This window comes from Anas platyrhynchos, chromosome 22 (genome assembly GCF_047663525.1).
Source record: "Anas platyrhynchos isolate ZD024472 breed Pekin duck chromosome 22, IASCAAS_PekinDuck_T2T, whole genome shotgun sequence".
Taxonomy (NCBI): domain Eukaryota; kingdom Metazoa; phylum Chordata; class Aves; order Anseriformes; family Anatidae; genus Anas; species Anas platyrhynchos.
This window is the reverse complement of record NC_092608.1, coordinates 275488-287560: the sequence shown is the minus strand read 5'-3', so window position 1 is coordinate 287560 and position 12073 is coordinate 275488. Positions and strand designations below refer to the sequence as shown.

The 12073-nt window shown below is 42.1% G+C and overlaps 2 protein-coding genes across 23 annotated transcripts in view; one reads left to right on the top strand and one right to left on the bottom strand.

The window, feature by feature from the left end:
* GABRD (gamma-aminobutyric acid type A receptor subunit delta) overlaps positions 1-12073 on the bottom strand; it is a 94899-nt gene that overhangs the window by 11849 nt on the left and 70977 nt on the right. The window contains exon 1 of one of the 5 annotated variants that reach the window (XM_005011057.6): positions 4209-4775. The exons of the other annotated variants lie outside the window; for them this stretch is intronic. Coding sequence (XP_005011114.1) covers positions 4209-4276 — 68 coding nt within the window. The 5' untranslated portion in view covers positions 4277-4775. Of the gene's footprint in view, positions 1-4208; positions 4776-12073 lie in introns of those variants that run through there. 5 annotated transcript variants of the gene reach the window in all.
* CFAP74 (cilia and flagella associated protein 74) overlaps positions 1-12073 on the top strand; it is an 84654-nt gene that overhangs the window by 22683 nt on the left and 49898 nt on the right. For 11 of the 18 annotated variants that reach the window (XR_011804666.1, XR_002398348.4, XM_021266599.4 and 8 more), the window contains exons 5-7: positions 10218-10345; positions 10903-11044; positions 11966-12056. Coding sequence is in view for 16 of the 18 variants with exons in the window: in XM_021266599.4 (XP_021122274.1) it covers positions 10921-11044; positions 11966-12056 (215 nt within the window). In the remaining 2 variants the exon portion in view is untranslated. Of the gene's footprint in view, positions 1-4037; positions 4263-8287; positions 8407-10217; positions 10346-10415; positions 10653-10902; positions 11045-11965; positions 12057-12073 lie in introns of those variants that run through there. The other 7 variants (XM_027443279.3, XM_021266598.4, XM_013091703.5 and 4 more) reach the window with 5 other exon arrangements.

The window sequence follows — 12073 nt, the reverse complement described above, 5'->3', positions numbered from 1 at the left end:
GATTAACTTTTTGTAATGTAAGCAGTAAAGATTAAAAGAAAGGAAACTATTAGTGGAATTAGCAAGTTTGCTTCCTGATGTAGGCTGCTCTAGAGCTTGTTTTAGTAAGAAAAGGAATTTCTAAAATTAAGCTATTGATTTGTTAAGTTCAAGGGGTGTAACAGCTCATCAAAAGCTTACCTTTACTTTGCACCAGGCCAGAGCAGGGTGCCTAGGTGACCTAACCACAGCATATGCTGTTCACTAGTATCTCTCTGGAAATCATTCCCAAATCTGAAGCTGAGAAGGATGTTTTTTTTTTTATCTACATTCTCACTCTGCACCCATCTCATTTCAAGCAGATATTTCAGAGAATGTATTTTCATCCATCCACATGTGGAGTTTCAGCATTTTGAGGGCTTCAACAGAGCTGGTTGTTAACAGTAGAAAACTAATTTCTGCTGTTCAAACTCTGAAAAAAAAAAATTTTCTTGTATAGTAGACAAAGTAAAGAGGAAGCCGCCACTGATAAACCTGGGAAGGCTGTAAAGTTCTTCTTTACCTAACAGAACTGTCCTTGACACAGGTTAGGAAAGCAACTCTAAGCAATGGATAATGAACGACAGAGCAATGAAATCCATCTCCTTTAGAGCTCAGTATTGTCAGTTCTAGAATCAAAAGTAGGTATATCCTAGAATCATTTCTATTCAAGCTGACACCTTTCTCCCAGCTGCTGTGGCACCAAGGCATTCTGCTCATCTGGGATGCTCTGGAGGAGAAGCATTGATCAACTCGGACAGCACGTCTCGAAGAGGCTTGTCATGCAAGCGAGATGTTAGCCTGTCTTCACTGTCTTAAAGAACACTGCTTGAAAATGGTTGCTGGATATTTATCAACATTACTGGAAAAAAATATGCTAAGTCTTTAAATTAAACCAGTGAAAGAGGCAACCTATATATTCTGTGTGCACTACAGCAGCTGAGTAAGATACAACATTAGCAATATTATTTTTGCACAGCAGTGCCAAAAGCTCTAGCAGCAGTGCCAACAGCTCAACAGCATCTCTGAGTTAGTGGCCAATGAGATACCGATTTTAAGTCACACTTATAGGGAGAGTGTGCTAACCTTTTGACAAATATATACTGCAGTATGATGTGGAAAGCGACTTTTTGCATCTCTGTTGCTTCTTTAAATCTGCTAGCTTGACTGATTCTGTTTGGGGAGGTGACATAGATGCTGTATGAATCTTTTAACCTGGAAGATGGAAATGCCAGTTCGACTGATGCTGAGGACTGGGATGGAGTACGATTCCTCTCCTTTGAGATAATCTCTTTTTGGGGGCAGAAGTCCCAGATGTCACTGCCATTCAAGAAAACCTTTTCTTGAGAAAAACACAAGGAATATCCAGCAAGGTCAGTGAACAATCTGGCCTCTGTCAAGCTCCAGGATTATCCAGGGTAGCGTGTGTATCCTTCCCATCTGCCATTCCAGACTCTTAAGTGAAGCTCACTGTAAATATGCTCTGTATTTTGAAATGTAATTGAAAAAGCATTAAGCTAAATTCATGGCAACCTTTTGAACATCAAAGCCCCATCAAAGCACTAAAACTCAGTGAGTTTTAAGCTACAGAAAATAGACCACTCTTTGCATATATTCACGTGTTAAAGCTCCTCCATTTCTATGACTAGAAGTAAAAGACTGAGGGAGACACAGTACGGGACAATTTTATGCAAATGTATAAAAGCCATTTAATATAGTACAGTCTTAAATAGAAATGATACACCTGTTTTTAATTAGAGAATCATTCTTCTGACATTTTTGTTATTGTGACACCCACAGCATATCAAACTGATAAAATGGTCTTTGCCCCAAAGAGCTCTCAATCACATAACTGCCAAATTTCTTGCCACTAATCACTGCCAAAAGCAGACCAAAAAGTACTACTTTTATAGAACTGTTTACATGAAAACAATATTGGCATAAGTAGACTGTGCTGACTTAGGTTGAATTTGGCTCATTCACTTCAGTCAAACAGCACAGGACAGAGAAATTGCATCAAGTACAGCTCTTTTAAGCACCCTCAAAGGGTACTCAAAAATGCCATGAGGAAGCAGGCTGCATGTGTTCCTCACTTCTCTCCTCTGCCAGACCTTAGTGTTATTTTAATAGGTAGCTTTCCCTTTGGAACATCTTATGTCATACTACTGAGTTCAGAATTCTCTGAAATATTCCTCTTTTTTGATACATTTTTGCTTACAGCTGTCAATATACAGGCTGCAGAACTCATGGTCAGAGAATTTTGTGGTTTTGGATTGCCTCTGTCATCGTAACTATGAATGACGTTACATTTAGAAAGCAAAATCAGAGCAATACCAATGTAGCTATTGGTAGTTTTGCACATTATTCTGAAACCACAGTATCTTATTAATACTGCTCTTTGTAAAAGCACCTCTGACCAAAAATGTCATCTTACAGGACTCCAAGAAAGAAAAATAAGAGTTAATGTGCTTCTTGGGCTCTTAGAAGGGGAATTATTTCATAGGTCAAGAGTCATCTGTGTATGAGCAATTTTACTGATGCAAGGGTAAAGTTTTGTTTTAATTCCATATAATTAACTCATCAAAAGTACACATGCAAGCAAGCTGACTCAATTTTTACAGGATTAAACAATATTCTCCCATAGCCTTGCTAAATCCTGAATCTTCAGAAAGCTGTGTTGTACTAACCAGTGCAGCTTGCTTTGAGCACTGCATGTCTTACACTTTGGCATATTTGAAAAACTACTAAGAACCAGGCAGTTTGAATTTCACAAGACAGAATTTGCCTTTCCTTGCTTTCTGCCATGAGTATATATATTTCTAACAAACAACTCGTCACTATTGTGCAACTGGAGGAAGAAAGTCAAGTAACTAAGCAATTAATCCAGTGACAATTTACCTAAAAAATTGCAGGTTGCACATATCCTGGCAGTTTCTGTGCCTAGAAACAGATCTTGAAGGCAGAAGCTGAGAAGACTGATTGTTCCATAACACTCTTTTTAAATTTATGTTTTACTCCAACACTACTTTTTTACCAAAATAGTGAGTGCTAGCCCAAGTGCAGTTAGAGAAACAGGACCACTGAAATTAGGGGCAAGATCTTTATGCCCTTTGGTTATAAGCAGTATCTTCTTCTCTGCCTTTAGAGTTCTGCCTTTAGATTGTTTCAGAGCATGAAGGTGGCAGGATCTAGCCCTGGTTAACAAATTCAAGGTCACAGGGTAAGTCATTGTGCCAGTCCTGGATAAGAGCAGTTGACTTGACACTTCCTCTAATGCAAGATCTTTTTTCTTCCCAGTGAAAAAAGGAGAGCTCACAAATTAATTCCAAAGACTGCGACCGCAGTGTTGTGTCTTCCTACAGTAATCGCTTTGCCTCTTCTACTCCTCTGAAGTTATTAGCAATGTCTATAAAGCAGAAGTAGGAAGACCCCTTTAATATCACAGCCACCTCTGCTCTGGATGATGTGGGCATGTTTTTCCATGCAGCAAGTCCTTTTTTACTCCCCCTTCTGTTTTCATTGCATAATCATGGCGAGCTTTCTCCACATCCAGCCTCCAGATCTGTACAGAATATATAGAGAACATAGCTGGTTGCCTAGCTAACACCTCCTGAATAAATGCGACTGAGGATCACAAACATTTATCTCTGAAATTGATTATAGAAAGAAATGGCTGGTGCTCTTCAAACTTTCTGTAAGATCTTTGCCAGGCCCATCCTCTCATCCCAGGTCCAGGAGCCATCCCGAGCCCATCACCAAGGGGATGTCAGTGTGGGGTATTGCCAGAGGGATGTCGGTTTGGGCTTTGTCGCTGGGGCAGCCCCAAGCAGGGCTGCTGGGGCAGTGCCCTGCTCCTGCTGGGCTCTGCGGGCTCAAGCGGGCACCCTCCGGGGCTGCTCCGGGCTGCGTGGAGCCACCGCACCCAGCGATCGCCCCCCGCTTCGGGTGGGTGCCTCAGGAGAAGTCCTCCAGCGACGTCCCGCTGAGAACACCCCTTCCGTTCCCTCCGCTTGGCAGAGGAGCATCCTCACGCGGGGGAAGCAGGGGTCCCTTACGTGGGAGGACCACGGGTCCCCAGCCGGCAGGAGCCGGGGACACGGCATCGGAGCCCGCGGTGCCCTCTCCCCGCCGAGCGCGCTCCCCCTCGGGGCAGCCCTCGCCGCTAAGCCCGCGGAGCGGCTCTGCCTTACCTGATGCACCTGTGCTGCTGGGTGCACAGCAGGACCAAAGCGGGGAAAAGCCAGGTGAGAAATTCCATCTTAGCGCCGGTCGTTAGGCAGCGGAGCACGGCACCCAGCTCCCCCGGCTGTCCGTCGGCACCCCGCTGCTCTCCCGGCGGCTCGGCAGCCCGGGCAGCGCTGCCATCCTCCCTTAAGTTGCTGCCGGCTCCGTCCCGCCGGGGGCAGCCAGGCTCTTCTCGCAGCCTGCCGCCCCAAAACGGCCCCCGAGCTCCCCGGGCTGGTCCTGAGGCGAAGTGGCCCCCCTGAGGCGTCCTGCGCGGCCGGGCGGGCGGCAGGAAAATGGAGGGAGGGCGGCAGCGCGGCCCCACCACCTCAGCCACCTCAGCTCGCAGCCACCTCAGGCGGCGGGCAGGGGGCTTGGCGCCGCCTTTTACACCCTCACACGCGCCCCAACGCCGCCCCCGGGGGGCTCGGAGGGGCTCCCCGCTTCCACCGAGCTCGCAAAGTTGTGCCCGGCCGTCTGCCGTCGCTGAGGGGCCCGAGGCAGGCAGCGGGAGTGGGCGCAGGGAAGTTGGGCGCCGGGGCAGGCTGGCTTTTCTCCTCCGTGTCCGCGCCTTCCTCTTCTCTCCTCCTCCTCCTCCTCCTCCTCCTCTTCTGCCTTTTGCTGCCGCTCAATCCACAACGGCAATTTTAGAAGCAGCCCACGAAGGGAGCGCCGCGGAGGAGACATTTTAAAGAAATTGTAAAGGAAAAGTGGATGTGCAGATACTTAAAGGATATGCCTGGGGTAAAGTGCTTTATCTTTTCCTGTGCTCGATTTTATCCTTACTAATTAGTACCAATATTTTAAATGGCAACAAAGGGCTGATGGATGAGGGGAGTAAGAGAGTGCATTCAGGAGAATAAATGTGCAGATTGAATGAGGGAGATTAAATGTACAGATCTGCACACAGGCTGTGTGCAGATGTAGTCAATACATGCACAAAAGTACACACACACATACAGAAGTATATGTCATAAATGTCTAAGACTGAAGTGGGCTTTCATTTTCTTTCCGATCTCTTCCTTTCTCTGCACATTCCAGTGGTCGTGCCTGCACCTAGTGCGTGCTAAGGAAGAAAAGACCTGAATTTAGTCATTGGGTTGTTAGATGAAAACTGGTGGTGGTGGAGGAGGGAAACCACAAGATCTTTAATGGAATTTACAGGATGATACAGAGAACAGAATGGTTTTGCCTCTATAATAGAGCAGATTTACGCCTTTCAGGATATTTCCAGTTGACATTTTTCCAACTCAAGGATGGCTTTCCAATGAGCCTGTACCTACTCTGAGAATTCCTTGGTACTGCTTTTCAGCTGTCATCTCGTTCACTAGTAAAATATGAACACAGATTTCTATACCTTTAGGATACAACTGTTAAAATAGCAAAAAAATAAGTGAAGGCAATTTGAACATTTAGAATGAGCGTTGGTATATGTATGGTATGTAGCCAAGCATGTGAATATGTGTATTTAAGACCATGGCAGCATATGCTCTAAAGGGATGGACCTTGCTAAGAATTTGACCATTGAAACAAGTGAAAATACAATGGGGATTCTCTAAACTGATTATTACCAAAATAATCGTATTTCCACACCAAATACACTTTCCTTACTGATTGACTTTGATTCCATTAAAAAGTTCTCTGATGTCAGTGGTTCTGATACTGGGGGAAAAAAAGAAGAATATCGTGTACATATTTTCTCTGAAATAATTAAGCGAGGTCTTTTTCTTACTTCTTCACCTACCATTTTGCTCCTTTTTCAGCAGCTCCGTAGCCAAAACTGGTAAGTAACTGCCCACAAAATCTTCAATGGAATTGTGATAGGAATGTGTTTGTGTTCAGGAGTGTAATAACTTACGATAATCGAGGTATATTATCAGGGTTCTGATTATCCCAGGAAAAATTAACTATCCCATTCATATCACTGGGCATTGCATACGGATATTTATCCATTTGCTGTAATCGTCTTGAATGATCAAGGTCCTATACTACAAATTTGGATTATTAATGACAGCATGAATGAGAGGAATATAAGTGGGGAGTCTTCCAGCATCACCATGATAGTGCCTGGGCTTAACAGGATGATGTGTTATTTTCACAAGACTGATTTAGCTGCCACTTTGTGTCCATATTTCAGAAAAAGAGATGTTCTAAGATTCATTTGCACAAAATCCTAAAATAAATGTGTAACTTCTCTCAAATAAGTAAACTACATTTGATGTAAACGGGCCTTAATTATATCATCTGTATTATATAGAAGAAGGACAAATGCTAGGTCACTCAGCCTTGGGTTTAATTGATTTTGCCTACAAATACATACTTAAGCAAAATATGCCATTTTCATATATATGTGTAAATATATATATATATACAACCCACTCAAAATAAGTAATTCCTCTTCGCCAAAGGGAAGAGAGGGGATAAAATAATAATGATCAACAATATATTTAATTTCCTACAATTCTAGCAGAATATCCCAAATTCTTTACAGTCAATGACAGATTAAAATTGCTCGAGAGATTAAAAAACAATTAAAATTGCTATATAAACATCAAAACAAAAACAAAATAAATAAGCTCCCCAGATCTTTCTCATCTAGTCCTCTTGAAGCTTTCCTTTAGCTACTGGCTTGTAACTGTCCAACAGTCTTAAAAAGATGGCCCATGATAGCACATTTTTCTTAAGCTTTTGTGTCATTCTACTAAATTGCTAACTCTCCTCCATCCATATGGCTGCAGGCACTAAGTTTTATTAAAGTATTTGTGTGGTCTGACCTTGCATATGGAGTTCAGACAGACAATCGGACTGCACGGTGGTCCAACAAAGCCAGGTTTTCGCTTCAGAATCTGACAATTTGGAGCTGCCTTCCACATTTGCTGTTGTACTCACGGAGAACCAGCAGAGCAGTGTGGCAGTGTGGCAGTGCCCAACGTGATACCCAAGTCAGTGTATCTATCCCATCGGACCATGTCAGTCTATGAAAAGTTGGTGGACTCCTCCCACGTCTGCACAATTTTGCAAGTAAATATAATTTAAGCCATTATTATTTATTAAATGTTATTTTTGCTATGTTAATAATAAGCATTTTTACAGTATTTACATTTTCTCAAGTAGTAAGCGAAGATCACAACTTTGAAATAATATTTTGCTATAATTGAAAATTAGAAGCCCACGTTTCAAAAGCTGTCAAGTTTGGTTTTTTTTGTTCCTGAACATGTAATGTGTGCGACTCCTTCCTGACTATAGTGCTCAATTCTTTTGTAACTGCTGCTGTAAAATAATTTATTGGAGAGCATAATTTGGTGGTATTCAGAAGAAATATGCTCAGTGCTAAATAACAAGTTTTCATAGTCCTTTATACCTCACAACTTCGGGAGCATATCAAAAGAACATTATTTGAATTAATTTTACAGTTGCACTGCATTACCTGATATTCTTAATAGATCATTTTCTAAAAGGGACAGGTGGTTTTGCAGCCAGCAAAGTAAAGATGTCATATTGCCATATATAATTTTTAGAGGCAAAAAAATGTACCACATGGATAATTAGTTTCATTCTCCCACGATTCCACATAAACAGCTCGTGAAAGACTGTTGTGGCAACGTCGCCAAATGTCTCTAGATATATAAATTACACACATATGCCTATTTTTATAAATGAGATTTGGAAATAACGGTAGCAATCATATGGTGGAAATATTTAGCTTATTTCAGAGGTTGTACAAAAATGATTCTTTGTGCTGTATCAATGTCCCATGGCCCCAGCACAACTGTGTCTGTATTTAAATATAAGTATAACCACAATATTATTGTTCCTTTCACCTAAAGTCCAGGATCAGAAACGGAGTTTTTAACTGCTTCCAAATGTTCTGCAGAACATCCAGTTCCTTCCCAAGTCTGTTTATATTTTTTTAACACTCATGAAGTGCAATGTGGCCACTTGGCCCTCCTCTTCTCTTCTCTGTGCAGAAGACCTGGGACAACATTCCCCACTCTGCCCCAAGCCAGGGCTAGCTCCAGGACTGGAGATGGTTCCCTCACTGCAGCTGTGCTGCTCGCAGTGCTGTGCTCTCATCCGGCGGCATCTGGCTGTCCTGCTGTGGGGTGCACTGACAGCTGTGCCCCACTCAGTCTTCCTCATAACATCTGTAGCAATGACTCATTGGTAAGGTGCTTGTCAATGTTTTGGCATTGTTTACACTCAAATGTTGATCTGTATCATAGAATATGGGCAGAGAAATTGGTTTATGTAATCTGATGAGAGCCACACTGCAAAAATTAAGATGCCATTATTGGCATGTCTTCATGCCTAAATGCTAGAAATCTCCATATATGAGCTGCTGTCACCTTGGAAACGTTCAGAAAAGAAATACCAACTGCCTGAAGAAGCACAGTATGTAGCCATATAGGAAACCGAACTGTCCAGTTCTACCATTTCAAATTGATCATGAGTTGCTACTAAAGTAACTTCACTGAAATGCCACTAAATTTAATTTCACAGGGAGAGAACAGCAGGATCTTCATTTATACATGCTCACTTTTGTACCCAAATTCTCAGAGGTGTATCACTGGTGGTCAGTGCCTACAGGATCTAGAACAGCAGCATCACTGATGCCTTTTTTTGTAAATCTCCGGGAGCTGAAAGCTGGAACAGATTCACTGATTTCAAGTTGATAAACTGTGATTTGGGAGATACGAGCTTGTCTGGGGAGGCATCATTTAGCACCTTCAGAGGAAGTGCAAATATCTCCTCTCTTCTTGCATCTATGTGTGAGAGGAAAATCTAGACTACCTTGCCCTGGTGACAATTATTCACCCGACATAAAATCACAACCGGCAGCGTGGCTAGGAGATGGCGCAGTCAGATATAACAGGTAGCGTGCCCTGAAATGACCAGTGCTGATGGGAAGGGGACTGTTGTAAAACTTAATAATAATCTTTCACATACTAATTATGAGAGTGTGAGAACAGGCAGGCTTAGAGTTAACAACAGAATCTATTCTAGATCTGCAGAGACATCTATACAGTTAATCACTGAATATTTTTAGCCTACATCTTGTAGCTTTAATCCTGCAAATGTCTGGAGGTAACTTGTTTTATGTAATAGGAATAGATGCCATAAAATCAGCAGTTCATTGTATTTTGTGTAAAGAGGTAAGAATGTCCACACATTGCTAAAGAATGAGGACCTATAGCACAACTGTAGGAAAGGAATTGGTGGCTGTGATACGTACTGTACATGTTAAATATGTAAATTAAATACTTAAGATTAGCAGCATGTGCTTTCATGTTTAATATAAAAAAAAATGACCTTACTTCTCTTAGCAAGTATAGGAAAACAAAGAAATATTGCCTACAATGGAGTAACATTTTCAATATACCCTAAGTAAATCTGGGAATGCCTCATGTACAGAGCAGTGTTTATTCCAACGTAGAGCATTGCTCAAGGAATGATGTCCCAGTGTTTCAATAATTTAATCACTCTGAAACTTTGATCAGCTGCACTTCCATAGCATGCCTAGTGCCAAGAGTAATGGGACAAGATTCTGCTTTTCTGTGAATTTAATGGCATAATTCTTTGACTTTGTCCAGATAATATGTGGAATAGAATAGGAAGGAAAGTTAACTAGTTAACACTCGAAAACTAAAATCTGGCAACTGAGTGCCTGGTAGCAAGAACGCAGCTTCAGATGGTTCCTCTGAGGGAGTATTCCAACTGGGGCACATTTTATGAATAGAGGCATTTAGCTTTACTATGCAAATTACTCAAATATCATCTAAATACTTTTCCACTGTGTGTTTTTGTGCATTCATGTAACGGGGTGTTGCAAGTGTCCTCCAGGTCGTCAGTTTCTTCTGAAGCGAGGGGAAGCGTTGAGAGTGGGAGATTATGATGGGCTGAACGATCACTACGCGTGATTTTTGCTGTAATAACCTTCAATTAGAACTAACGGTGAAACCCTATTGTCCGACTAGGACACGCTTATTCCCGAAAAGACCGAAAACTCGGACGCCGGGGACCCGTCGCCTTCCAGGACCCAACTCCCTCAGGCGCCGTCCCTCCCAGCTGCCACCACCCGCCCAGACACGCACCACTCCGCGAGGTTGGTGGGGGTCACGGGGCGAGCACCGCCGGACGGCTCCAGCGGCTGCAGGGGGGGGCTCCAAGGGGGCGCCCCCGCGACGCGCCCCCGCTGTGGTTTGCTCCGTTGCCGGGGCAACGCATCCAACGGGCGCGCAGAGTGGCGGCTCTGAGGGGACGCTGTGAGTGGATGTGGCGGGGCTGTGAGGGGAGGCGAGGACCCGGGACCAAGAAAGTGTTCAAGGACGCTAAGGATAGCTGTTTTTTGAGCCATTCCCTATGAATTTTAGGTCAACTGGTTGCCTAAGTGGAGAAAGTGTGTTTGGAAGGTGTGTTTTATTACTCAACTGCTTGTTATATAGATATATATAAATGCTTTGGCAGTGTGCTCTATAAGTGATTTGTTGAAGTTAGTACCCAAAATGTGTGTCTAGTAGAAAGCCGTGTGATGGTTTCCAGTTATTTTGTGTGAATTAAGTACTTACTAAATGCTATTAATTCATCTGGAAATGTAGTCATCACTATTGTGAGTTCTTGGAGATATTTGTGTATGTAAATATGGACTCTTCTCTTTGTTAGCCTGGTTTTTAAAGAACCATGAATATTGAAGATAGCAAGTTCAGTGATAATAATGAAGAGGACCAAAAAACTCCTTTACCATTTCTGGAAGAGGAAGAAGACCAGGCTGGTCAGTGCTCTGATGTGAAAGAATGCTGGAGAGGTGAAAATGAGAAATCATATTGTTAATATACAAAAAGCCTCAGTTCTAGGAGTGACACAATATTCCAAATAAACGCAATTGTTCCAGTAGTCTTTTTTTTTTTTTTTTCTACTATTATACTGCATCAGGTGTAACTAGTTCAAATCTAACCTTTTTTTTTTTTTTTTTTTTCCAGTAGTATTAAATTTTCACCTTAACTCTGAAAGGCATTTTTTGTTCAGAGTAATTGGTGGCAAAAATCAGTATTTGTATGGGTTTGATTCAGCCATGAATACATTAGGATCTAGGGCCACTTGGGGTGCTCTAGACATCTAGCATAGTGATGGCATAGGTCTTCCACTGATCCAACTCTGTGAAGTGGCTGGGTGGACTCAGATATCTAAGCTGACAACAGCTGCCTGTCAATAGGCAACTGATTTCTCTAATTGTGTCCAAAAGTATGTTTATGGATGTTATGTCAAGCAACGTATCTACCATTTTATGGGTTATCATGTGTGGTATAGAGCTGGATACAGATTTTTATGTTAAGAAAATGTTCTTAGGCTGTTCTTTTTTCCCCCTGTCCTTTTATTGACTACATAAATATTTAACAGTATATAAATAATACTTATTAAATAAAGCTTAATAAATACTTCTATCTTCAATGCAGATCAGAATAATGAGACGTGTAGCAGGGTGTTAATGTAAGATAAGCATAGCAGACTTGGCATTCTCTTGCTTTGGTTTTGAGGTGTACAGTAGCAGTCCTGTGTGGTTTTGTTTTGTGTTTTCTTTTTTTTTTTTTTTGACATATACTACAGTAATGCTATAATACGTCATCCCTGGATCTCTACATATTTTGACTTGGCAGCAAGTAGACGAGAGCTTTGCATTTTGAAGCTTAAAGTCTCTTTATTAAACTGTTGTTTTATTTTCTATTAGAATACCAGCTTGAAGAAGAGTTGGCTGATGGTGGTAAGATGTGGAACAAGGTCACTTCTGAAGGAGCTGGAGACAAGTCTGAATCTAGCATGTAAATAATTCATTGTT